This window comes from Nelumbo lutea, chromosome 2 (assembly GCF_056320005.1).
Source record: "Nelumbo lutea isolate HS-2025 chromosome 2, American lotus-T2T, whole genome shotgun sequence".
NCBI lineage: Eukaryota > Viridiplantae > Streptophyta > Magnoliopsida > Proteales > Nelumbonaceae > Nelumbo > Nelumbo lutea.
The window spans coordinates 23,581,720-23,609,417 of NC_142685.1; the positions used below are offsets into that span (position 1 = coordinate 23,581,720).

At 44.1% G+C, this 27,698-nt stretch overlaps 2 protein-coding genes across 3 annotated transcripts; one reads left to right on the plus strand and one right to left on the minus strand.

The window, feature by feature from the left end:
• The first annotated feature begins 29 nt into the window (after nt 1–29).
• On the plus strand, nt 30–20,629 carry LOC148869221 (uncharacterized). Of its 2 annotated transcripts, XM_088973005.1 has the most exons (5): nt 30–168; nt 287–743; nt 844–1,272; nt 6,494–6,720; nt 19,762–20,629. In XM_088973005.1, the coding sequence occupies exons 3-5, from the start codon at nt 1,049–1,051 to the stop codon at nt 19,767–19,769; spliced, it is 459 nt and encodes a 152-aa protein (XP_088829131.1). In that variant the 5' UTR covers nt 30–168; nt 287–743; nt 844–1,048; the 3' UTR covers nt 19,770–20,629. The 2 variants fall into 2 exon arrangements, with proteins under 2 accessions (XP_088829131.1, XP_088829130.1); XM_088973004.1 differs by lacking the exon at nt 19,762–20,629 and adding an exon at nt 7,336–7,523 and having other exon boundaries at nt 287–1,272.
• Nucleotides 20,630–21,573: 944 nt separating this feature from the next.
• Nucleotides 21,574–27,153, minus strand: LOC148869222 (putative sulfate transporter 3.4). Its single transcript, XM_088973000.1, has 13 exons — nt 26,771–27,153; nt 26,595–26,643; nt 26,294–26,501; nt 25,573–25,744; nt 25,401–25,466; nt 25,146–25,259; nt 24,921–25,037; nt 24,565–24,691; nt 24,147–24,433; nt 22,687–22,877; nt 22,372–22,457; nt 22,104–22,180; nt 21,574–22,002 (listed from the first exon to the last, which is right to left on the minus strand). Exons 1-13 carry the CDS (start codon nt 27,149–27,151, stop codon nt 21,859–21,861), a joined length of 2,019 nt encoding a protein of 672 aa, XP_088829126.1. The 5' UTR covers nt 27,152–27,153; the 3' UTR covers nt 21,574–21,858.
• Between the last annotated feature and the right edge of the window lie 545 nt (nt 27,154–27,698).

The window sequence follows — 27,698 nt, forward strand, 5'->3', positions numbered from 1 at the left end:
TTATCACATTTTTAAATTGGGGGACTAAATTGTCACTAGAGCCAAATTACAGGTACTGATCAGAAATATTCCCTATCAGAAAAAGAACATGAGTGCGTCTAGTGAGGACGAGACTAAGCTTTTCTTTTCCGCAGATCGGTCGATCGTTCTCGCCTTCACTCTTTCGTGGTTAGTTCCCCCCCCCCCCCCCCTCCCCCCCTCTCTCTCTCTCTCTCTCTCTCTCTCTCTCTCTCTCTTTCTCCATCTCTTATGTGTGTTGTTCTGATTTCTTTTTCTGGAATCACAGTAATATTATTTCGATCAGATAAACCCTAATTGAATCTGAAGTTGCGAGGGTCCAAATTGAGCAGTTCGTCAGCGTCAGTGACAAAAATGGATGCAATGTAGAGAGCTTCATTGGGGAAACTAGAGTTATTGTTTGATCACAAAGCGGAAGCAACTATTCTCTTTTGGTTTTTATTGTTGATTTGAATATACTCTTCTAATATGGAGATTTCATTGCCACTTCTGCTGATGGGTTATCTAGATTTGGGTTCTTTTCTTTTTGGGAAGTTATGCTTACTTGTCCAATTCACTGTTACTGTGGCTTCGGGACATTCATTGATTCAGATATAAGTTTGTGAAGATTGGATCTTGTGAATTTAGAGTATTTGATTGCGAAAAGGTGAAGAGATTAAGAATTGTCTTCTGGAATTGGGAAAATTTATTGGCTTTAGTTTGACTCAGGAAATTCAAAACCGAGGGTAACAGAAAAGTTCGGATTTGAAGTTAAAGTTTCAAGAATTGGCAAAGTTGTTTGAAATTCCAAAAGTTTCACTTTGAAAAGCATTTTGAATCGTGCAGGGGCATCGGATATTGGATATAACTTGAAGGATTTTCCATGAGCTTTAAGCAATAAAGAAATTGGAATTTTGACATCGGAGAAGTAGATTGAGAGTGCTTGAGAACTCCAAGGAGGCTGAGTTTTGTGAGGGATTGAAGAACTTTGGAATTTAAAAATTGATCAAAAAAAAAAAAGAACTTTGGAATTTAAAAAGATATAAACGTCATGTTCTATGGGGCGATTGTGTGGGATCCTTTGCTCATTGTCTCACAGATTTTGTGCCTTCAATGTTTATACTATCTTACTCTTGGACTATCCATGTTCATTCTTGTTGGGACCCGTGTATCTCGAATGAGCCTTGTCTATTTCTTCGATTATGCTACTCTGACTGCTTCTACAGTCACTGGCTGGTGTGTCATTACTTCATTTTTACTCAGCGCACTTGCAGGGTAAGGATTTCATTTTTTTGTCCTTTTTAGTTTTCAATTAAATTTTATTTCCTTATTTTAGTGGGCACATGTCTTCTTCATATTATCTTGATGCATTGTCTGTCAGAATATTTGAATAATACCTGCCATTTGATTTTACTGTTCTCTTTTGGCTTGTTTATCATAAGACTTCAAAATTTATGCGTTTTTCTTAATGGAAAATGCATGCATGGAATGTTTTTGAATTAGCTAGTTTTTTTTTTTTTTTTGATAAATGGTTTTTGAATTAGCTAGGTTTATTCATTAAGACATTAACTTTATAGATTTGGAGTGCAAGAACTGCAGAACTCATTTATGTCTCATTCTTGTATTGAATTTTTTCTGATTTTGGTATAAAAATGGGAAACTGGATGTTGTTAGAAGAGTTCTTGACTATGACTCTACTTGTGACAATGTGGAGTTGTTTACTGGTGAAGCTTGCATGATAAAATGAAATAATTAATTAATTGTTTAAAACTAAGTTCATTTCTCCTATTGATAATAGTAGAAGTTCAAGACTGCTATCAGTCTTGAACCCTAATAGATTTCAGGTTCGAAAAAGGAGAAAAAAGGTATAGAGGAGAGAGGAGAAAGAGTAGAGAGAGAGCAGTAGAACACAAGAATTGAAAGGAATGACAAAATCTGAATGTTCTGCCGCCGCCACTTCTATTTAGTATTTATAGGTTATGCTAGTTACATGAAAGGACAAATCTTCCCTTGGTATTTACATAACACATAAAACAATATAAAACTGAAATATAAATAACAACTGGAATAACAGATTGACCATCAGCTAACCCTAGGATGTCTAGGGCACATTCTACCCCACAGACAGAGTGGGACCACAGCTGTGGGGCCCACATCAGTGTTCTCTACACTCCCCCTCAAGTTGGGAATAAATGTTTATCATTCCCAACTTGGATAGATCCGCCTCTAGCTTCTTTCTTGATACGGCTTTAGTGAGGATATCTGCTAGTTGCATACTGGATGTGATGTAAGGGAGGCATACTTCTTGAGATGAGACCCTCTCTCGTACAAAATGTCGGTCAACTTCAATGTGTTTGGTTCTGTTATCCTGCACTGGATTATGTGCTATATTAATAGCTGCTTGATTAGCACAATACAACATCAGAGGCTTCTCATACTCAATACCCAACTCCTCAAGTAGAGATCTCAGCCATAGGATTTCAGCCACTCCGTTAGCCATTGACCTGTATTCTGCTTCAGCACTAGATCAGGAGACAACACTTTGTTTCTTATTTCTCCAAGAGACAAGATTACCTCCCACAAGAGCACAATATTTTGAGGTAGACCTTCTGTCATCAACACTCCCAGCCCAATCGGCATCCATATAGGCTTCCACCTTCATGTGGTTATTGTTCTTGAACAGTATACCCCTACCCGGGCATCTCTTCAAGTATGCTAATATCCTTTCTGCCACAAGAAGATGTGTAGTTCTAGGAGAATGCATGTACTGGCTGACAACACTAACAACATAAGTAATATCTGGCCGAGTGAGGCAGAGATATAGGAGCTTTCCTACCAATCACCGGAACATAACCTTGTCTTCAAGAGGCTCCCCACTCTCTGCACTAATCCTGTGGTTCTGTTCAATGGGTGTATCTGCAGGCTTGACACCTAACTTTCCAGTTTCTGCCAGCAGATCTAGGACATATTTCCTCTGAGAGATAAAGATCCCCTGTTTGGATCTAGCAACCTCAATACCCAATAAATACCGAAGTACACAACGGTCTTTTACCTCAAATTCTTGATGAAGGAGCTGTTTAAGGGACTCAACCTCATGGCTATCATTCCCTGTCACTACAATATCATCAACATATACTGCAAGTAGTTTTCAGGAGGACTCTACCCTCTTGATGAATAGATTATGATCTGACTGGGCCTGTACATGACCGTACTTCACAAGGGCTAGTCTGAATCTATCGAACCAAGCCCTAGGTGACTGCTTCAAACCATACAAAGCCTTGTTGAGCCGGTAGACCTTCTTACCTGTTTCTGCATCATAGAATCCAGGAGACAAATGCATGTAAACCTCTTCCTGTAGGTCTCCATTCAGAAAAGCATTTTTCACATCCATTTGGTATAAAGGCCAAGTGTGACTTGCTGCAAGGGATAATAGAACTCGAATGGTGGTCATCTTGGCTACCGGGGCAAAGGTCTCCAAGTAATCTATACCATAAGTCTGGGTGAACTCTTTTGCAACTAATCGAGTTTTATACCTCTCAATGGATCCATCTGCATTGTGCTTCACGGTAAATACCCATCTGCAACCAATTGGTTTTTTTTCTTTGGGCAGATGAACTAGCTCCCAGGTGTTGTTTTTCAACAGGGCATCCATTTCAACCTGCATTGCATCTTTCCATTCCGGGACGGATAGGGCTTCTTGCACTGTTCTTGGAATAGGGACATTGGCAACGGAACTAAGGTAGGACCTGTAGGTAGGAGATAGGCGATCAGTTTAGAAGCAGGTCTGATATGCTTGGCAGAATTAGGGTTTTAATCAGTCCTTAAAGAAAACATTTCAGTTGCACATTCCAATCAGTACTGTACAGATAGACTTGTAGTAGGGTTAATATGAAACCCTAAAAGCTGATCAATGCTAACAAAACTTGAGGACAACTCCAAGTAAATCGCAAGGTTCAGTCTAACATTAGGGCTTGCCACAAGATCACTTTCAAACCCTAGAGTAGGAGAAAAGAACCCTAAGGCAGTTTGGCCCAACAGTAGGGTTTGCTGTAAAACTCTAGAGAATAGAAGGGAGAAAACCCTAGAATGGTTCGGCCGCCCTTTCCAGATAGGTCCAACCTATCCTCTCTATAGTACTTCTCTTAGAAAATAGATAATTTACAAGGAAAAACTGTTCGCTGCCTTCCAAGGTTACCCGAACCCTAGTCTTCTCTGATTCTTCCTGATCACCAACACTCTGCAACCGTGACACGTCTTCAACAGCTGCTAAACCCTCTGGCGATCTCCAAGAACCAGTCCACGAACTCCACTTTCTCAGCTTCCAGCCCTAGGGAATTCTCATGTGGTCGGCTGGACTAGACTCACATGAGAAACCCTAACCTTGCTCTGATACCAAGTAGAAGTTCAAGACTGCTATCAATCTTGCACCCTAATAGATTTCATGTTCGAAAAAGGAGAAAAAAGGTATAGAGGAGAGAGGAGAAAGAGTAGAGAGAGAGCAGTAGAACACAAGAATTGAAAGGAATGACAGAATCTGAATGTTCTACCGCCGCCACTTCTATTTAGTATTTATAGGTTATGCTAGTTACATGAAAGGACAAATCTGCCCTTGGTATTTACATAACACAAAACAATATAAAACTGAAATATAAATAACTGGAATAACAGATTGACCATCAGCTAACCCTAGGATGTCTAGGGCACATTCTACCCTACGGACAGAGTGGGGCCCACATCAGTGCTCTCTACAATAATATTAAGTATAAGTATGAAAAAGAAACAAGTAGAAAGCCCCAGGACTCAGTTAAAACAAAGGACATTGCAGTTACTCATAGTCCATAAAATGGTTAAAAGGGATTTTCTTTTTTATGGAGGTCATATAAAAAGGATTACAAAACTAGAGATCTTTAACTTCACTAGTCATGATTGAAGAGAAGTCCTTCCAGACTGACGTATCATGGAAATCTATGAGCACATTCAGTTTGTGTAACGCATAGGAGAAAGGTACTACAATTTGTGGGTCTTCTCTCTTTTAGAAGGTACCAATTGGGGGAAATGCCTTGAGAGTAGAACAGAATATTGTGACACTGCTTGTACAGGATTTATAAATTATAACATAATATGCATACACATGGATATTGTATTCTTAATTCATGCAGATCAGAGAAAAAGTTCAATTTTGGGTTCGTAACATTTGGTTAGGAACAAATCGTATGCACACACACACACACACACACACTTTGTAGAAAACTTCCGAAAGATCAAATTTATCCCACCATTTTTATCCCAATTTCTCTTTCTATGCAAGGAGGTATCCAAGAGTTATCCAGAGATACTTCCATCTGAGAATCCCTAGGAGCTTATTTGCTAAAAAAAATTCCATTTGCTAACATATTCAGAATTATAGCTTCCCTTTCTAAATTGCTCATATCGTTCTAACAAATAATTCAGTTAGAAAGAATTGCATGATCTTTAGAAGAACCTAAATTAAGGATGGATATTGAAGAAATTTCAAAAGAAGTTAGAAAGGGAAGTATGCACTGAAGTTTCTAATTCATTTTGGCATAGCATTAATGATGATCAAGGAGATTTTATTAATAAGGGATGGAAATACAAGACAAGATCCCAACTTTTGCATAGAGAGATAGACAGAAGGGGGGGGGGGTTGAATTGCTTAATGCTTTGAGTCAACCATGTATCTGGGCCCATATTTATGGGATTTCATTGCTAGATATCCCAGATAAGAAAAAAATGCTTGCCATTGCAGAAAATAAGCTGCTTATCTCTTCTTTGTTGTATCCTTCTTTGTTTTTTTTTTCTTTATAAAATGTTTTCTTTACTATCAATAAGAAAAGAAACTAAGCTATATTTGGTGCGCTTTAATTTTAGGGTTAAATTATAGTACTTCTAATATGCCTCTGTTCAGTTTACAAAAAAAAAAAAAACCTCCTCTAAGAAATGAAGAAAAAACCAAGTCTTGGAAATTAAACAGTTGTTATTTTCTTCTTATATTGTATGACCTTTATCAATCAGAGAAATCTGTTACTTTGTTATTGAAGAACTTCATGTCCAAGTTAATTGGTGATAACTATAAAGCAGCTAACCTTGGTCAATGCTTTCTTTTTACAAAGCTCTGTTATGGTCGTCATTGTTTTCTATGTTTTACTTGCACAACTTGGCACTAAGGTTCACCTAGTTTTTGAACTCAAGTTCAAGTTATCATGCTTTTTAGTAAAAGGTTAATTAAAATCTACTTGTTGCTTGGCATGGTGACACAAAGTCCTGCTCAGATTTGTCACTAAAAATTGAAACATACAATATCTCTTCTTGTGAAGCTAGCTATCTTATTAGAAATAGAAATTTCTTTTCCATGACATTATGTTGTAGGGAACTCTGCCTCTGTCTTTTGTTTCTTAGTTGTCATTGTTTGTTAATGTTCTTTTCCTGTATTAAGACTGCCTAATTGCTAAACTTGCATGTTTGGTTGTCTGAGCAGGGCTTGTTATATCCTTTATCTGATTGAGAGAGCTAAAAAGTGCTTAGATTTTTCAGCCACTATCTACATTATACATCTCTTTATGTGCATCATTTATGGAGGGTGGCCATCCTCAATTACATGGTGGGTTGTTAATGGTACTGGTCTTGCAGTGATGGCTTTGCTTGGTGAGTGGTTGTGCATAAGACGTGAGCTGCGAGAAATCCCTATTACACGATATCGATCAAGTAAGTCATGGATTTTCTTTTCCTTATTGACCATGTACATGCACTGAATGTCTCCGGAAGATCCATACTGCACTTTTCTTATTGTTCAGGAACAGGAATATTTTCATGTATTTAATAACTAAACTAACCACATTTTCTGACTCATCTTAGATACTTTTTTTATCTTTGAATGTTATCACATTCACATTGCTCAGGTGCTAATTTCTTCTTTGTGCCCCATTAACTGATAACTTTGATACTTGAACTCGTAGCATTTAGAATAGTCACAAACTTCATATGCCTTATGGCATGTTAGAATGAACATTAACTCTCCTTTGCAGTAGGATCACTATTTCTATTTGTATATCATGCATTTAGAATAGTCACAAACTTCATATGCCTTTGAATGTTATCACATTCACGTTGCTCTGGTGCTAATTTCTTCTTTGTGCCCCATTAACGGATAACTTTGCTCTTTGCTGCTTATACTTGAACTCATAGCATTTAGAATAGTCACAAACTTCATATGCCTTTTGGCATGTTAGAATGAACATTAACTCTCCTTTGTGGTAGGATCACTATTTCTATTTGTATATCATGCATTTTGATGAAGGAAGATTTGGCCCGACCTCACAGTTACGCAACACGTGGCAAAGGCAACAGCTTGGTACAAAAGCACGCCTAAGGCGCGAGCACCAAGGGGAGAAACCGGCTAACCGAACTCCCCCACCAGCGGTCCGAACTCCCTACTAGGAGCTCGAACTCACCCTTCGGCCCCAAACCAGACAGTAATCCGAACTGGCCCGCATGTAACAGTTCGGGACATACCTCGCCGAACTGGCCTGCCTTATAGAAGTTCGGGACACACCTCGCCGAATTGGCCTGCCTTATAGCAGTTCGGAACACACATCGCCGAACTGGCCTGCCTTATAGCAGTTCGGGACACACCTCGCCGAACTGGCCTACCCTATAGTAATACAGGACATACCTCCGAACTCAAGACTTCGCCTCGCTCACCACTCCACCACATCGCCCTCAGGACACCAAAACCAAACAAACCGTACCATGCCTGACACCGAGGAAGCCCGTACCCAAGGGCGGCGCACCTGACTAACTTGGGATCTGACGTTTGACGGCCGCACTCCAAACAACCACCTGCCACCGCCTCCTGACACCGCCATCTCCAGTTACAGAGACGGTTCTGACCCAGTAGAAAGGACGACACCCGAATTGACAGAAGCAAGGGTAATCATACCCGACCCGACAAGGGCTTCGGAGCGAGTGCGTGAAGTGGTTATAAAAGGCCCCCTACCCCCAACAAGGTATGTGAACTTTGTGCCATGTGGTCTTTACTTTGCCTTTGAGAGAATACTAACTTGAGCTTCGGAGCTATCTCATCGGGTTTACCCGGAGTTCCCTCATCTTCTCCGTTTTCAGGCTCCCCGTCGCTCTAGTCAGAGGCGAAATCATTGACAGCTAAGACCGGCCGGATTGCACTCCCTCTAAATCTCTCTTACCTACCCTTCTTTCAAAAACTCCAACACCCATGGCCTCCTCCAACAGTACCAGACGTGGAACATAAACAACCACCACCGGAGAGCAACTCCATGTTCCAGCGGTGTGCATTGGGCAGTTCACCATCCCTCTTTCAGTGGATGGGATCCCCAGTTTGAATGTACCACAAGCAGTGGCGCCCCTGAACCCTCCTTCGTTGAACATCCCTCTTCCACTCCCTATTGAAACGAACTTCGCTGAATCAATTGCTGTCCCACTGGCAACCCGCCAGAACCAGCTGGATGATCTAATGCAATGCATGCGGGCAATGCAAGTCCAAATGCAACAATTCCAGCAGCACCAACTCCAGCAACACCAGGTACTGCACCACCTCTCCCAATACCATTATCAGCAGTAGTTCCCTCAGCTACCCTTAAACCAGTCACTGCTCCCCCCCGGCACCCTGTTTCGAAGCCGGTTAAGGCCTCCCCTCAAAGTGGACGACTTCACCGAGGAGAAGCTTCCCAACCCCAGAACCCCCCCTAATAGCCAGGCCTCGTCCCCAGGCCGAAAGCAAAGAAAAATTGCCCCCGCCTCGCAGCTCGCAGGTGGGTTAGGAACCTCGCCCACAAAGTCACCTCGGCGCTCCAAGCTCGAGTTCCCACTCACGGAGAACCGGTTCAGCGCCCTAGCAGCAAGCCAGCAGTCCGGGCCCATCGAGTTCGGCAACACGGAGGCCAGTAGCGCCAACACCAGGCCCACTCAAAGAAGGCGTCGACGAAGTCACCGAACTGCTACCCGTGTCCTACCCGAGCTCAGAGGCAAGGAAGAGACGAGCTCGAGCAAGGTAAAAACCGTCCCAATTCTCTCAGTTCCTTCCCCCCTTTCAACAGAACTTCTGGCAGTCCCCTTGCCCAGAGACTTCAAACTTCCATCTCTGGACAAGTATGATGGGTCCTTTGACCCCAACGACCACATCGACGCATTACAGTCACAAATGCACCTCGCTAGGGCCAGCGAGTCATGCATGTGCGTGGCCTTCACCACCACCTTCAGGGGGGTGGTCCGCACCTGGTACCGGAACCTAGCTTCTGGGTCAATAAGAAGCTGGGCCCAGTTCGTGCAGATCTTCACCGCACACTTTGTTACCAGTAAACGGTGCCCCAGAACCGAGGAAAGTATCTTCGGGGTAATCCAAAGAGAAGGAGAACCCATCCGGAGCTACATCAAGCGGTTCAATGAAGCATGCTTGCAGATCCCACGGTTAGACCCCGCAGTTCAGCTCGCAACGGCCAAAAGAGGGGTAACGCACAAAGAATTCAAATGGCACATGGTGGCTAGCCAACCAGCAACCGTGGCCGACTTCCTCAAGCTTGCAGACAAGTTCATGAGAACAGAGGAAGAGATCAACCAAAGAACCGAAGGCGGGGTTGAAAAAAGAAAAGGAGAAGGCGGGCCCTCCAACCCAGACGACAGAAGAAGCTAGACCCGAGAGGCGAAGCCAAGCTAGCCGTCCTGAGCTCCCTTAGCAGTTCGGACGGATTACACGCCATTGAACACAAGGCGGACCAAGATCTTGATGACGATCAAGGACGCCCCCTACATAAAGTGGCCACCCCGCCTAAAGAGCAACCCAAACGAAAGGAACAAAAATCTATATTGTAGTTTTCATAAAGATCACGGTCATAGTACCGAGCAATGTAATAATCTCCGCGACAAGATAGAGGGACTCATCCGTCGCGAGTACTTGAGAAATTTTGTACATAATGACAATAGTAATAAAGCAGGTCGGCAAGGGGAACACGGGAAAGATGACCCCGAGTCAAGCAGCAGACCGATCGAAGCCTTGCAGCGACCTCCCCCAGAAGAGAGGCCAGTTCGGGGAACCATCCACTTGATAGTGGGCGGTTCGGTGGTGGCAGGTTGCACTTCGGCAGCAGCACGGACGTCAGTTCGTGAGGCAGCCCAAGAGGAGCAGAACCCTCCCAAGAGGCCAAAGACAGAAGAACCGATCTTTTTTACAGAAGACGACGTGCGAGGTGTTCACTATCCCCATGACGACGCGCTCGTCATAAAACTAAGGATCAGCGACTTCGAAGTCCGACGCGTACTTATGGACTCAGGCAGTTCGGCGGACATCCTATTCAAATCGGCGTTCGACCAATTACAGTTGCAGAAAAGCGAGTTGAAGCCTACACACACTCCTCTAGTGGTCTTCAGCGGAGAGGAAGTCAGGCCCCTGGGGAAGATAACAGTACCTGTGGAAGTCGGCACGTGGCCGTGCGCGGTAAGACTCGACCACGATTTTCTGGTGGTTGCGACCCCCTCCCCATACAACGCCATAGTAGGGCGGCCAATTACGCACATTCTGCGTGCAATGGTCTCCACCTATTATCTTGCAATGAAGTTCCCCACGAACTTCGGTGTGGGGGTAGCGCGGGGCGACCAGATTGAGTTCCGCAAATGATTTGTTGCCGCCCTAAAGGGAAAAACCAAGGCAGCCGACAACCTTGAACTAGAGTGGCCTGCGGAGTAGGGTGAGGAACGAGCATCGCCCACTGAGGAAACAGTCGTAGTTCCGACCTCGGCTACAGATCCGGCGCGAACGCTACAGATCGGTGCTTCCGTTAAGGAGCCTCTGCGAACCGAACTGGTGAGTTTCTTACTTCAAGATTTAGATATTTTTGCATGGTCCGCGACGGATATGCCCAGTATTGACCCTGGCCTTATAACTCACAAACTTAACACTGACCCTGTAGTCAGACCCATTAGACAGAAGAAACGCAACTTAGCCCCGGAGCGCTGGAGGGCGGTCAACGAAGAAGTCGAAAAGCTCCTCGCAGCGGACTTCATAAGGGAAGTTCATTACTCGAGCTGGGTAGCCAACCCAGTGCTGGTGAAAAAAGCTAACGGCAAGTGGCGCATGTGCGTCGACTACACCGATCTGAACTGAGCTTGCCCAAAAGACTACTTCCCCCTACCCCGAATTGACCGCCTAGTGGACGCGACCTCAGGACATGAGCTGCTAAGCTTCCTGGACGCATACTCAGGCTACAACCAAATCAAGATGGACCAGTCCGACGAAGAAAAAACCAGCTTCATTACCGAGTTCGGCCTGTACTGTTACAAAGTCATGCCCTTCGGGCTAAAGAATGCTGGGGCGACCTTCCAAAGACTTGTAAATAAGCTTTTTCGGCCCTTAATCGACACGAAAATAGAATGTTATGTAGATGACATGGTCGTCAAAACACAGTTCTCGCAGGAGCTAATAAAAGACTTGGATTCTGTCTTCCAAATTCTACGTCAATATAGAATGAGACTAAACCCAAACAAGTGTGTCTTCGGTGTTACCTCGGGTAAGTTTATAGGGTACATTGTCAACCGGCTCGGTATTGAGGCCAACCCGGACAAAATAAAGGCCATCCTTGATATGAGACCACCCCGGAAAGTAAAAGAAGTTCAAAGGCTAAAAGGTCGCATAGCCGCTCTGAGCCGCTTCATGTCCAAATCGGCTGACCGCTGTCTGCCTTTCTTTAAGGCAATCAAAGGCAAAGGGTTCGAATGGACCCGAGATTTCCAGCTCGCGTTCGACGAGCTAAAAACCTACCTCGCCACTATGCCAACCTTAGCCAGACCCGAGGAGGGCGAGGTCTTAGAACTGTACCTCTCAGCGAGCGACGAGGTGGTCAGTTCGGTACTAATAAAGGAAGTAGATCGGGTCCAGTGGCTCGTCTATTACGTTAGTAAAATTCTGCAGGGAGCAGAGACGAGATACCCGTAGATAGAAAAAATAGCGTACGCACTAGTGATTTCAGCTCGAAAACTCCGCCCGTACTTCCAAGCTCACACCGTCGTCATCTTAACCGACAAACCCCTAAGACAAGTCTTGTTGAAGCCCGAGGTCTCCGGTCGGCTGACGAAGTGGGCCATCGAACTCAGCGAGTACGATCTCCAGTACAAACCACGGACCGCAATTAAGGCTCAAGCCTTAGCAGATTTTATCGCCGGGTGCACTTTTAGCCTTGAAGCCCCTCAACAGGTTGAGCCCGAGGTCCCCAGTTCGGGCGAACCCGAAGCTCCCAAGCCAATAGAGTCTGAACCCCGTGAAGTAGCAACCAGTGGCATCTCTCTTGGTCAGGCCAAGCGCGAACTGGGATGAGGAGCCTTGGATCCTTCACGTAGATGGTTCCTCGAACCAGCAAGGCAGCAGGGCTGGAATAGTCTTATGCGGCCCGGGTGGCACAAAATTGGAATACGCACTACGCTTTGAGTTTGCGGCATCTAACAACGAGGCAGAATACGAAGCACTGATAGCCGGACTGAAACTAGCGCAAAAGGTAAGAGCAAAGCACATAGTTATCTGCAGCGATTCCCAGCTCGTGGTCAACCAGGTCACGGGCGAGTACGAAGCACGCGAGCTCTCCATGATCGCATACTTAGCGAAAGTAAAAGAGGCCCTGCTCAACTTCCAGTCACACTTCATCAGGCAAATCCCGAGGTCAGAGAACACTGAGGCCGACGCTTTGTCCCGGTTAGCCAGCACGAGTCACAACACCATGAGAACCGTGTATATATAGGACTTACCTCGGCCTAGCATTCTCGGTGGGGCAGAGGAGGTCGCTCCCGTCTTTGAAGCGGAGCCGAGTTGGATTGACCCACTCGCGAGCTTCTTGCTAGATGGAACCCTCCCTGCAGACCGCAATGCGGCCAAGAGGGTGCAGCGCCAGGCAGCCAAATATGTCATAATTGACGAACGGTTGTACCGACGGTCCTACACGCTCTCCTACTTGCGTTGCCTGCGACTTGTCAAAGCCGAGCTCGTACTCCGCGACACTCGTGAAGGTCTGTGTTGTGGACACCTGGGGGGCAGAGCACTCGCCCAAAAAGCACTTCGACAAGGATACTACTGGCCAACGATGAAGGCAGAAGCCGTCGAGCTCGTCAGAAAATGCAACAAGTGTCAGAAGCACGCCAACATCCACCATCAGCCTGCTTCCGACCTCAAATACCTCGCCAGCCCATGGCCCTTTGCACAATGGGGCATCGACCTATTGGGGCCATTCCCGCCAGCAACAGGTGGGAGAAAATTCCTAGTGGTGGCAGTAGATTACTTCACAAAGTGGATAGAAGCCGAACCTCTGGCAACAGTTACTGCCCGAAACATACAGAACTTCTTTTGGAAGAACATAATATGTCGCTTCGGGTTACCTCGGGTACTGATCTCCGACAACGGCAAGCAGTTCGAGGATATCAAGTTCCAAGAGTGGTGCCAGAATATGGGGATTCGGCAGAACTTCACATCGGTCGCGCACTCGCAGGCAAACGATCAAACAGAAGTAATGAATAGAGCCATCTTGCGTGGACTGAAAGCACATCTAGATCGAGCTAAGGGGTTGTGGGCGGAAGAGCTACCAAATGTTTTATGGGCTCACCGAACTACAGAAAAAACCGCCATGGGAGAAACCCCTTTCAACATCACCTACGACAATGAAGCAGTAATCCCGGTGGAAATCGAAGTACCAACATTGCAACTAGAAACATATGACGGTCAGACTAACGGAGATGAGTTACGTACCAACCTTGACCTACTGGACGAGGTAAGAGACCTGGCGCACATCCGGACATCGGCCTACCAGCAACAGGTAGCTCGGTACTACAACGCCAGAGTAAAGCAGCAAAGCTTCCGAGTCAGTGACCTGGTTCTCCGTAAGATTATGGTGCCTGAACCCGGCGTGAGCAAACTTGGACCAAATTGGGAAGGGCCCTATAAAGTAAAGAGAGCACACGGGGGGGGGGGGGGCATATGAGCTCGAAACCTTGGAAGGCAAACAAGTACCCCGAGCGTGGAACATTGTTAACTTAAGGCGATACTACATATAAACCGCCAAGCGAAGTGGACGAAATCGCTACAAGAGCCTTAGGGCCAAGATGCAGAGCCAACAAGAGGAACCTCGGCATAAGCGAGCAAAGAAAAGTCGGGCATATTATCAGCTCGACAAAATATCAATCAAAAGAATAAAGCGGAGCAGAGACCAAGTATTAAACACTGAAACAGGTCGCGTGAGTACAATGACTCGGGTAAGAAACAGATTGGGCATGTTATCAGTTCGGAAAAAAGAACACTTAACCAAAAAGATTGTCTATTTCATTGCAAGAAAAGGAAGAGTACAAAAAAAAAATTACAAGCCCGGAGCCACTTCTTCCCCATCAGAAGGCACTTCAATGACACCCGAAGGCCTTGCCTCGCCCTCAGAACCCGGCTCGCCATCGGCAGCATTGGCCATTTCCTGAGTTATACGCGAAGTGGTATGGCACTAACGTCGAGGTCGGGATACGTGTTCCGGATCATCCATTGGCTCAGTTTGAATCCCCTTCTGTAAGAATCCACCATCAGGTCGTCAAAACGCGGCGAGGCAATGTAGTCTTCAACGGCCTTCTTCTTGGCATCTTCAATACCTTGGGAAAAAATCTGCGTCTTCTCCCTAATGTCCTCTTGAAGGTATTCGACCTGATGCTGCAGCTCCAACCTCAGGTCCGCCATATGCTTCACGACTACCCCCATGGCCTCGGCATCTCGCTGAGACATCGCCTGCCTGGCCATAGCAACGCAAGTAGCCTCTTCGGCAGCATGAGCGGCCGCCTCAGCAGCTTGGGTATTCGCCTCGGCCGCACGAAAAGCCTCTTCGGCAGCATGAACGACCGCCTCAGCAGCTCGCGCTTGTCGCGAGCTCCTCTCCACCTGGGCCGCTAAAGCGTGAATAGAAGAGTTCACCTACCAAAAGAAACAAATGAGCGACAACAGCAAGAAGGATAGAAAATAAAGAAGGCAGACGAAATCTGACTTACCACCATAGCATGAGTTACGGCACGGCAGGCGACCTGATTCAAGGGAAGATAGGTCCACGCCGCGATTTCCTCAGGGAAAGTAGCCTCCCTACTCTTCTGAAGAGCATAGTTCGACAACACTTTCCTGAACTCCCCTTGAGCTCCCAAACCCGAGGGCCCAACCCGCGTATGAGCGGACTCAGAGTAAACAGGGGCATTAGAGTAGGCGGGAGCACCCGTGTGAGTGGTCTCAGCGTATGGCGCCCCGACAGCTTCATGCATCGAAGGAGCCACCTCGGGCTCCCCGGGCAGATCCTCCGACGAGTGGCCTGGAACCTGAGGCTCCTCATCCTGGGGCAGCTCGGTACGAGTTCGCTTGGCGACCCGCTTCCTCCTCTTCATGCCTTGGAACAGGCGCCCCCCACGAGTCCTCTCTGCGTCCATCACACCTGCAGAAAAGAGTTCGGCATCTGAAAAAACGAAAGAATGAAGCAAACAAGAAACCTGAGCTGAGAAACCTACCCGAACTCAGGCCGGCCGCAATAAGCTTGGCCTCTGTTAAGTACTGATGGCACTTTAAACCTTGCTGTGCCCATTGCCGGAGGCCCTTCACCGTCTCTTTATCGAGAGTGACACCAGAATCAGGAGCGGCCTCCCCCCACCCAGTCTGAAAAGGCCACCCTTGTGCACTTCGCACCCCAAAGTAATCCCGCTTGCACGCCGTTACCTTGTTAGGAAGTCCGTGCAGAAGCTTGAAACCCGGGCGAGGAGACAGGTAATACGCCTGTCTTCCCCCGGGAAGAGAACCCGCTTGTTTTTTGAGCATTAATATAGAGGAGAATATCTCCAAGTCTAAAGGGAAGTTTTGTTCGCAAAAAAGGGAGACTGTCCCCACCAGATTCCGAATAGAGTTCGGATGAAGCTGGCCAATGGTAACGCCGAAGTGGTTTATGACCTCGACGAGAAGGGGGTGGAAAGGCAGTCGCAGCCCCATAGCGAGTTGCTCTCGAAAAATCACGATCTCATCAGGACCGTGTTCCTAAGGAAAGCTACCCGAAGGAATGAAATAGGTATACCCACCAGGAAGATTGTAAGAGATAAGTAGAGATTGGAGCCCCTCGGGCGTCATAGTCAAAGGACCAAACCTGTCTAGCATCCGACCTCGACGAGAGGTAGATGCCAAACTGCCCGAAGCGGCTCGGCCTACGGGTTCAAGGTCATCCTCAAGTTCCGCCTCAGGATCACTAAGACAATTTGGGGATACGGCTCGATTCGTAGAACCTACATCAGTCCTACTTGAAGAATCGTCTGAGCTATCAAAGATAGACATCGAGGAGAAAATGTGGATTTAGGAAGGTACTCACCCGAAAGTTTTGAAGGCTCCGGAAACTGGAACAAGCCAAAAGCCTTGAAGGCGAAGTAACAAGCCTAGACGTGAACTGAAAGGCCTAGACGCGAGCTCAAGAAGCAAACCGCAAAAGTGACAAATCGACTGGGGTCCCCTACTATTTATAGCTACAGTAACCAAGAACCAACAGTGCAGATCAAAGCCAATCCGACGGCTCGCATTCACGCTGACCGCACGTCCCCTGAGATCGAGACGTGATTGGCGCACGTCTCTTCGAAATGAACGAAACATCAGTGCACGTCTTTTTGAAAACCGACGACGCGCCGACGCTCGTCTTTCTGAAACTGACATTGCGCCGCACACGTCTCTCTGCAACTGACAAAACTGCCAGCGCACGTCCCCTCAAACGACAGTGGCGTGCCTTTTTCAAAATTAAAAGACCCGATGTCACGTCCCAACGGCGTGATTTTTTGAAATTTAAAATAAACGCACGCTGCCACGCCCGTCAACATTCATAAGCAGTAGGCACGTCTCCCACCTTTTTTCGGACGCTCCAGAAAACCGAAGAACCCTGGAAAAGCATCTTGCGCTGTCAAGATTCGAAGAACGAGACAAATCCACCTACCACTTCGCAGACTCCCCGCGCCAGGGCAAGACCCTTGGCACGAGGAGTGGGGGGCAATAAATGAAGGAAGATTTGGCTCGACCTCACAATTATGCAACACGTGGCAAAAGCAACAGCTCGACACAAAAGCACGCCTAAGGCGCGAGCACCAAGGGGAGAAACCGGCTGACCGAACTCCCCTACCAGCGGTCCGAACTCCCTACTAGGAGCCCAAACTCACCCTTCGGCCCCAAACCAGACAGTAATCCGAACTGGCCCGCATGTAACAGTTCGGGACATACCTCGCCGAACTGGCCTGCCTTATAGAAGTTCGGGACACACCTCGCCGAACTGGCCTGCCTTATAGCAGTTCGGAACACACATCGCCGAACTGGCCTGCCTTATAGCAATTCGGGACACACCTCGCCGAACTGGCCTACCCTATAGTAATACAGGACATACCTCTGAACTCAAGACTTCGCCTCGCTCACCACTCCACCACATCGCCCTCAGGACACCAAAACCAAACAAACCGTACCATGCCTGACACCGAGGAAGTCCATACCCAAGGGCGGCGCACCTGACTGACTTGGGATCTGACGCTTGATGGCCGCACTCCAAACGGCCACCTGCCACCGCCTCCTGACACCGCCATCTCCAGTTACAGAGACGGTTCTGACAAAATGCAGTGACGGTTCTGCCCCAGCAGAAAGGATGACACCCGAACTGACAGAAGCAAGGGTAATCATACCCGACTTGACAAGGGCTTCGGAGCGAGTGCACGAAGTGGTTATAGAAGGCCCCCTACCCCCAACAAGGTATGTGAACTTTGCGCCATGTGGTCTTTACTTTGCCTTTGAGAGAATACTAACTTGAGCTTCGGAGCTATCTCACCGGGTTCCCCCGGAGTTCCCTCATCTTCTCCGTTTTCAGGCTCCCCGTCGCTCCAGTCAGAGGCGAAATCATTGACAGCTAAGACCGTCCGGATTGCGCTCCATCACATTTCATCTTTCTTTCATTCCTGGACTTGGATTTCTCCTGAAGGAGTGTGTTGGTTTGAGGATGTTAATGTGTTCCCATAATGCATGAAATCCTGCTTAAGTTATTTATCAAAAAAAAAAAATTCCTGCTTAAGTTCTATGACTGTATTCTTTTTGTGATATCCACCCATAAGTCAGTCATGTTCAGTACCTCTGTAATGCGATGACAAAAGTTTTTTATCATTTACTAGGTGTTTCAGTTATTAACCCTTGCAGATTCTTCACTCAAGCCACTTGGAACTCTCTTAGTTATAACTCCCCCTCTCACATTTCTTGTCTCTTTCTCAGTCTAGCATGTTAGGATAATTTCATCTGGTTTTTTAATCACCGAGTAACAGGAGCCTCGGTTTTCTTTACTGTTCTTCAAAACTTTTTCAAATCATTGGTCTGTAAAAATTTGGTTTTAAATGGAAGTTGTGAAAGATATCAGTCTTTTTAGTGAACCCATGGGTCACTGTTTCTTTAGATGCAGTCGTAGCAGTTCATTTGACTGCTTTTATAGAAACTCTAGTTACATAGAACACTTTTCTGCTAGACCTCTCTGTTTGCTAAAGACAATAGAAAACAATCGTCTATGGTTTACCACCCTCTACTAACTTGCTCACAAAGGGGAAAGTTTCTTTCTTTTTCTTTGAAGATTCTGTATGATGCAGCACTAGTGGGCCTTACCTATTTGGACTTAGGCCCATTCCCACATGGTTTTATTAATGACATTGTGCCCAAGATTATAGTGAATCCTCTTTGTTTACCAGTCCAATAGTTTTGGCCTATGACCCACAGCCTAGTTCATTTTACTCAGTCCCATTTGGATACCCATTGCATGGCTTGTATCAAGCACATGCCAGTGGGCGAATATTCTAGATGCTTGAATATAAATTGTTTTGGTCCTGTGCAAGACAACTCTAGCCTTCTATAAAAAGCATTGTACTCTAGTTTTTCCTATTTAGTAAATGAATATTTTGAGATTTTAGCTCTAGGACATTGTTATTGGTTGAAAAGTGAACTTTTCTCCCAGTGGCAAGACTTCACCTTCCTCTTCTTTTGTCTAGTGACACTCTAATAAGAGGATTGGAACCTAGAAGTAGAGCTCTGTTACTCTGTTAGTTATCTCCTTATCCCTTCCCTCTCATTATCTTTCTTGCTTGTTACATTCCTTCCTTTTGTGTAAACCACCATTAAAGCACTATTTAGTTTTTGCAAGTTCTACAACTTGAGTTACAACATTGCATTGGAGTTGCCAAAAAACATTCCATTGAAGTTTGTGCCAGTGTCGTGACCTTGCCTCAGGTTCTGCACTAGCACCACTAGGGTTCTTTTTCAAATGCCCCTAGGGATAGCACAAGGAACCATGGCCCATTTGGTTAGCAACCCTAGCACGACACAAGGGGATAACCTCACAAACCAAGGGAGGGACACATAAAACCAATCAAGAGCCAAAAAATAGGCTGATCTGACAGTGTTGCTTGATTTATCTAGTCAATCTGTTGTATTCCATATGAAACAGAGGTCCATCTAGTATTGCATGTAAAAAGCTTGCTAAAAATGACAAGTAAGAAACATACTCTTTAGAGTGTTTCTCTTGGTCGTGAAAAGGAAAAGTTGTGCATATTGCACAAGTAACTCAACCAGAAAAATGTTACATGTATACGAGTGTCCATGGCTTGGTAAGTTTTGTTGCTTTGACAATTACTTGACCACTACCTCTGTGGTTGCAATATCTGCATTATTAATTTGAGAACTCTTCCATGCAGATGTTTGACTGACAAGAGAAACTCCACAGGCAAGGGGATATGTACCAGACTCTGTTGCGGATGAATGATAAAAGCTTCTTCGTTGCTTTGGCGGAGTGTTTGGATAAGGCTCATGAAATGCCAAACTCGTAATGTATCTTAGGGTGTGTTCTTTTTTTGGATTTTGAGAGGGGGGAAAGTTGGTCAATGGCATACCAAGAATCCCATGCTCTTTTTTCAGATTAATGTGGGGACCAGGGAATCTCTTAGGTAGGTAAATAACTTTCCCACCTGGGGGGAAAGATTCCAACACTTGAATGAGACAAAAGTGCCCCATTTAATAATGGGTTTTTATGGCTAAAATGGTCATTTCCTTTTTTACTTGGGAAATAAAAGAACATGGGTAAATACAGGTAAGTGTTTCCCAAGAAAAACTTACCCAGGTACTGCATTTACCCGGGTAAGTAACTTACCGAAAAGCAAATGGGGCCTTAAAGAAAGAACTTTTTGAAGCCTTTTGGATCAACTGTAGGTTCCACTTCTCTTTGCTGGTAAAGTGGTAATGGTGAGAGGAAACATTAACTGTGCTCGCATTTGAGGAGTTCAAGATTGGAAACTAGTCCTGCCTCAAAAGGTTGGTTACTTCTGATTTTTGGGGGAAATCCCTCATGTACAATGGTTACTGTTTTTGATAGGGCATATTGTTTTTTTCCCCTTCATCTTACTGTGTTTCAGATTTAGTTTATTTTTCTCAAGGATGGAAGGAGGAAGAGCAGAATTGATGTTAAGAGCATTGGCTCATATTCATTTACATGCAGAATTGGACTTTCGCTCATATTCCTTGGTGAAAATGGGCTTTATACGATAATGAGTGAACATTTTTTTCTCATGCTTTCTGGATTGATCTGTGAACCCCGAACTTCCACGGTAAAGGTTTTGGTGTTTCTCCGCATGATGTGGTTTATGTATATGGACGGCAATGTTGCCAGACTGGACAGAAAACTGAGGTGTTCACTGTATCACGGTTTTTCTTGTTAATCCAAAGTGAGAACAAAATGGAATCCCATTTTCACAAAGAAACTCAGGTCTGTTTAGTTCATGGTCAGAATTGCCTATTCCCCTGCCTGTTTGGTTAAGATAGGGGTTGTAATTGGATTCTATAAGTTGATGTTGGGTAAAGAGGGTTTTTTTTTTTTTTTCTTTTTGGCCGATTGGAATGAGGTTCTCATTTCCAATGGGAGAGGCGGGAATGAGTTTGGCTTCCGTCAGTGCAACCCCTGTTTGAACAGCCTACATTGGGAATATCTCTGTACTTGTGTGCTTTATTTCATAGGGAGATATTCTGGATGCAAGGCTGTTCAAATGGTGTGAGCACAGGCTTCTACTGACCGAAGCTGAACTTGGCTGGAATGGTCTTTCTCTCAAATGGGAAGGTTGGAATTGGAATCCTATTCTGTCCAGTCAAATGGTTGGGGCCCTTCCAATTTTGATTCCAGACCCTATTCCCTTGAACTAAATGAATTGGCCCCCAACATATGTCTAAGGTTCTTCTATGCTTGTCCAATGGGTATGGATTGGAGAGTGTTGGATGGCTTTGTATCTCTCGAACTCTAGCAACTGCAGATCGGGTCAGGATGTTGGAAAAGACTGTGCATCCAATCTGTTTGCTATTTTTCTTAAGATTTAGCTCTAGAAAATTACAATTAAAGATGGAACTCCATTTCCAATCCAAATTTGACGAGTCCATGAAATCAAATCAAATGATCCATGCCAATTAAACAGTGTATGTTTTGAGGGGTATTAAATCTGACTGATCCGCTCCAAAGAAACATGAATCTCAAAACATCAACATGCTTTGATCAGGGAATTAACGTACCAAAGCTAACCTCAAAACCTCTTGTTGAAAGAGATCGCCGTGCAGACATACAAGTCATCTTGGTTTATTAACTAAAATACATCTCTCTCTCTTCAAAAAAAAAAAAAAAACTCTTCTTAGAAGAGCTCTCATTCTCAACCTACACCGGCGAGGAATCAAGTGTTCTCTTAGTACACTGGATTCTTTTATTTTACTCTGTTATAACATGGTGAGATCGTACTGATCAATCTAAAGAAAGAAGCTCATGGCTGAGCCTTAAACAGTGACGAGATGTCGGCAACGGCTTCTCCAACTGATAGGTAGAGCCCGTTCAATTCAAAGGACTGCAATGTTTTTGAGCGGTGCAGCTTTTCCATCACATCTCCAACAGGATTTGCCAATACAAGCTGCAAGAGAAATCAAATAAAAACAATGTCAATCAGTAAAACGCCTATCGGAAATTCGCCGGAGATTCAGTCTTTCCAGAGATGGGTAGGGCCCTGCTTACTTGAAGTGATCGTTTCTTCAGTGTCTTTCGAAGTTCATTTATTGCTTCAATGCCGCTGGTGTCTATGGCTGTTACCGCTGAAAAGTGAAAACATTCAAAATGGTTGAGTTTAGCTGGGTTTACCTGTAAGCTCTTACAGTTTTTTCATTTTACTAGACAGAGAATTGAATAAATTGAGGAATGTTAAATAAAGGAGTCTATGCAACTCCTGAATTCTTCGCCCTACAGACAAGGTAGGACAAGAGTTGCATATATTCAACTAACTAACCGGTCATATCCAAAATTATGCATTTTAGTGTACTCTCTTTGTTTTCTTGTATCCTGTTTTCCTCCTCCCGGACCCATCTTAATATCCTGCAACAACAATGATATCATGAAGATGAAGAAACAAAATGGACCCACCAAGTAATGGATCCGAAAGACACGTGGATGAGAACTGTTCTGATTGAATGATCATCTGATGGACTAACTAAATGTGCCAAACCAAACTATAGGGGAGACGCTGGCAGACCGTTGTTGTGGTCTGTAATGTTGATATACTGAAAGGAGAATACAAGACAGAGAATGAGAGAATGAGACAAACCTTTCTTGGAGGTAGGTGGAATTTGCAAAAAAGATGGGGGACTCAATTCCAAGTATAAGAAACGAGGGAACCCTCAAAGCCTCCCTGTAACAGCGGAGATTTTGGTAAATCTCAGTGCCCGGAATATTCCCTAAAACCACCGTGTTCGGCCTCGTCACGTGTAATAGTATCTTGAATATCGACACTCCGACCTGAAATTCCGGCCAATTAATCAGGAATCCAACTCCGTACTATAACCATCTTATTTCTCTAAGTTATAAACACCAAAATATTCTTTAAAATAACTTTCTAAATTACTGGATCAATCCGGCATCATGTCCTTAACGGGCCATGGATCAAATATGTCCTTCACCCGGTAACCGATTCCTAACTCTACTTGTTAGGGGTGCTTCAAGGGGAGACCAAATCGATTAACCTTGCAATTTTACACGGACTGATCTTGGATTTTTTGTCAATATAAGTCTGGCTCAATTTCAATCAATCAGAATTCCACAACTATACATCTAATCGGACCAGATCATGATCTGATCAATTTGCACCCCTAATACAGCCTGTTCAACTTGTACCCCTACTAGGCTACTATAGTAGTACTTAATCTCAGTTCATTTGCTGGTATCTCGTGAGGGCAAGTCGGTTGAATGAATAATTGACCATGATTCTCAAGTAATTAATATCCTCTTGGAAGGTGGATAAATTGTTTATGTACACATCATAACACTAATCCCCTCCCTTCTCTTTCTTTATTTGGGTAAATTGCATAAGAACGTTGACACCGATCTTATTTGGGCAACTTTTGCCAAGGAAACACTTATTCAAGCTTGGGTAAGTGAATATGAAGGGGGCCTTTAGTAGGGGTGGATTTGAGCCGAGTTCGGCTCGCCAAGGCAGTACGAGGCTCGAGCTAGAACCTTGAGCTCAAGCTCAACTCGAGTCAAAAGCTCGTAAATTCAAGCTTATCTCGACTCAAGCTCAACATGAGAAAAATATTTTATAAAAATTAAAAATTATATATAAAAATATTTTTATTTGATATTTAGAAATTAAGAATTATAATAATTAATTATTATATATAAAAATAAAAATATTATATATAATAATAATAATGATGATAATAATAATAATTATTATTGTAATAATAATAATAATAATTATTATTATTATATGCATGTAGTTATTTGAATTCGACTCGATTAATAAATGAACTTATAAATTGAATTCAAGCTTAATTGAAACCGAGCTGAACCGAAGCTTTCACGAGCTAAACTCGAATAAGCTCCTAAAGAACTCGGCTCGTGGCCACCCCTAGCCTTTAGTACCCTATTGTTTGTTCCTTTCCCACATATTACAGGTTGGATCATCTAAATAGACCCGACCCAATCTATTGACACCCTATATTGCCTGCTAGTTTCACGGGTGCATATTGAAGATAAGGGTGGCTGAAAGAAGAGAAAGAAGCTTACAGCGATGGCAAGGCCTATCTGCACAGAGATGAAGAGAACACCAAAAAAGGCACACATACAAGCGAAGAAGTCGAGCCGATCCACCTTCCACAGCCGGTAGGCCGCCCGGTAGTCGATCAGCCCGATCACGGCCGTTATGATAATCGCCCCCAACACCACGCTGGGAGTATATGTAAACAGTGGCATGAGAAACAGAAGCGTCACCAGCACAGTTGCCGCCATTATTATGTTCGAAACTGCCGTCTGTGCCCCGGCGTTGTAGTTAACGGCGGATCGAGAAAAGGATCCTAACAACCCGGCAACAAAAAACGGGTCGGATCATGTAGATTAGAACTTAGAAATGGGGTCATTTAAGGCTGTGTTTGGTTTGATTTGATAGAAGATAAGAGGGAAACAGAAAGTTGAGATGTGATCTCACCTGAAGTAACAAAGCAGGAAGAGCAAGAACCAGCTATGTTCATCAACCCAATTGCCATCATTTCTTTGTTCCCATCAACTTGATAATTTCTTAGTGAAGCAAATGTCCTTCCTACTGCAATTCCCTCCTATAGAATAAGTGAAAGGTAAATGGTTTAGTTCTACTGTGACTTAAAAAATTGAAGGAATAAAGTTGAAATGATGCATTTTCTAATTGATCTAGGCAACCCAATCAGTGGGATTTCATGGAACAGAAAAATCAGGCCCCAAGATTACAATCTCAACATCTGAGAATTTAGCAATGCTTGAATCAGTAGATGATGGTAGTATTTTAAGTGCTGGTTTAGAATCACTCACAGTGAGAGACAAAATCCCAGTTATGATGCCTGTTTTGATGGCAAGACCCAAGTAAGGACCCTGCAAATATAACATATTTGCAGAAGGTGGGTTTAGACCCTTCTGCAAGTGTCCAATCTGTTTGACAAAAAAGGAGAAAGAATTGAGAGTCTGCCATATAATTTCTCTGCAATAATATGGTGCCATAAAGAAAAGGAAAACTGCAAGGAGTATAAATTTTCTTACTGTTGAGATGCCATGAACGTGAGCTTTGAAAGCAAAGACTAGAATGGTTGATAGAATGACAGATGTTAATGGAGCTGCTGCCGAAACCCAGAAAAGCTTTGGTTTTCTTATGCTCTGTAATTAATCCAAAAAGTATAAGAAAAAGAACATCTATGTTAAAAACAGAGGAAAATCAAGCAAGTGAGAATAAATATCCGGAAAAAAATGAAATCCAATAAACTTTCTCGGTTCAGATGTCATATAGTAACCACTTACAACATGCCTTGTTGTTAGTAGAAAGATCAGGAAACTCAGGCCCATTACAATAGTTTGCCAGGACCACTGTACATAAAATTGGTGGATTCATCTCATCAGGAATTCCTGTCTTTTTTCTGTGAAGTATATATATTATTTACAAATAAAGCTTTTTCTTAGTTCAGTTTCTTGCCTCTTCTCTGTGATAAAAAACAGAGGACATGACAGGAATGATTTGCATCTTGCTGGTGAAGTGCACAATCCCAAACAACCCTTTCAGCTGTTGCAGAGATACAATAACTGCTGCTCCAGCCATGAACCCAAGTAGAGTTGCCTTTGAGAGAAAATCAATTATGAATCCTAACCTGTAAACAATCCATCCAGTCAACTCTTTGGTATTTCATTTATTTTTTCTATATGTTATGCGAAAACAAGAGGCAGAATAAATACAAACAGTGGAACTTAAGGTCATTTAATCTCATTCTGTGATCTTAGTATTCAACAGTTGGAACAGGGTTACTGAACACCCCCCTCCCCCCAAGTTGGCACATTTGTCAATGTCACTATGCCAACAGGTGGGTTCTGTGTGGCTTAGCTACTTAACATGATCCCAACCCAAAACCCACTTAAGACTGATCCAAACCCGATCCAATCAGGTCGGCCCAGGTGGGTTTACCACTGAACCCGGTCCACTGAATACATATAAGCAGGCAAGGTCAACAAGGTTGGAAAGCTATGGAATAACTACTATCAGAAATGGATTTGTCCCTAAGAAAAGTACTGATAAAACAGAAGACACCATAATTGATGGTTAGGTGGTTCATGATTGTTGTGTGAAGGTAAAATTGAAAGGAAGACCAAGCATAGACAGACATTGTGGGCTTCTTGTTCCTAGAAATTTGCAGAGTTCATACCTTAGTAATCCCAGAGACGCCTGAAACAGGCCAGCAAAGAAGGTTGCAGTGAAAGCCAATTTAAGATAGAGAATTTTATCCTCAGTGTGGGAGACTGACTCTCCTAGCATTGAGCCCATGACCAGGGATGCTATTGAGACTGGGCCAACCGCAAGGTGTCTAGAACTCCCAAGGACTGCATATATTAGTGGTGGCACAAAGCTTGAATCTGAAAAGAAGCCAAGTTCAGAAAATTTGAAAATAAGAGTGATTACCCACAATAAAACCAGTTTGACTAAGGGAAAAGAAGAACAGAACTCACAGAGTCCAATTATGGGTGGCAAATTTGCAAGCTTTGCATAACTAATTCCCTGCATTACAAGAAAGAAAACTATATTAGATTAAATCTGTAAGGTTTCAGACAAGCTCAATAATTTCATTAAATATTATATGAGAGAACCCAGTGAGAAAATGATTTAGCATTGGCTAGATGTCTACCTGTGGGATTGCCAAACTTGCAATGGTGAGCCCAGAGATAATGTCGGACTTGATAAGTCTGAGACTGTAGTTAGTCCCCCACTGAAATATGGGGAAGAAATACTGAAGACCTAAGACTAGCTTGACAGATGGTGACTGGTTTTTGAATCTGTGAAGTGGGTCGTCTGGGAAGAAAATCTCAGAGAGTCTGTGTTTGAGTGTCTGGAAAGTGGTTTTGTTGGGTGGTAAGCACACTTCATGTATCTCCAGAGGTGGTAAAGATTCTGCTGTGATTTTCACGGTGGTTTCATGGCATGCACCAGCTGAGAAGTCTTCCACTCTGTTGGAGTTTATTCCCATCTCTGCAGCTGCAAATCCACCACCAGAGCGTTGAAGAAACATTACAGCATGGTTCAATATTTATAGAGAAGGGGAGAAAGAGATTTTGAAGATTTGTTTGGCTTCTTATCGTGTAAGGAGAAATTGAGTTTGGGGTTAAGAATGTAGGAATAACAGGGTAGAAGTGTAGAACGACAACACAAAAATTGGGTGGGCCCGGTAAAACACTCTGTGATTCCCTATTACTCGACTATAATAGTATTCTATAATCTACTACCTCCCGTGAATACTTTTAGACCTTTTGTAAACGACATAGATATACAGGATGGAAGCACGTGCCAGTAGAATGGGTCCTACATTTTGGCAAATCATTCTTTGAATTGAAAGTTCTTTTTGTTTGGAGCTGTCTGGATGGAAGGATAACAACCCTCTGATCATCCTACTTTTTTTTTTTAATTCTATTTTATTTTTAAGCAGCTTGTTTCCCAATTCTTTATGGATCGGGTCAAGAGATAACTCCGCACTGACCCAACCCTGCATATTCACGTTTATATGCTTATTTGAATACAGATTTACTATATGTGGGACGGTATGGAGATCGGGTTCGGTG

Bases quoted from the DNA above. Each gene is read 5' to 3' on its own strand.
- LOC148869221 (XM_088973004.1), top strand. From the start codon at position 1,049: ATGTTCTATGGGGCGATTGTGTGGGATCCTTTGCTCATTGTCTCACAG. The intron at 1,273-6,493 runs GTAAGGATTTCA...TTGTCTGAGCAG, and splicing joins TTACTCAGCGCACTTGCAGG to GGCTTGTTATATCCTTTATC. The intron at 6,721-7,335 runs GTAAGTCATGGA...CCGACCTCACAG, and splicing joins TATTACACGATATCGATCAA to TTACGCAACACGTGGCAAAG.
- LOC148869222 (XM_088973000.1), bottom strand. From the start codon at position 27,151: ATGTTTCTTCAACGCTCTGGTGGTGGATTTGCAGCTGCAGAGATGGGA. The intron at 24,434-24,564 runs GTGAGATCACAT...CCGGGTTGTTAG, and splicing joins TTCCTGCTTTGTTACTTCAG to GATCCTTTTCTCGATCCGCC. The intron at 22,458-22,686 runs GTTTGTCTCATT...TTGTTGTTGCAG, and splicing joins TCCACCTACCTCCAAGAAAG to GATATTAAGATGGGTCCGGG.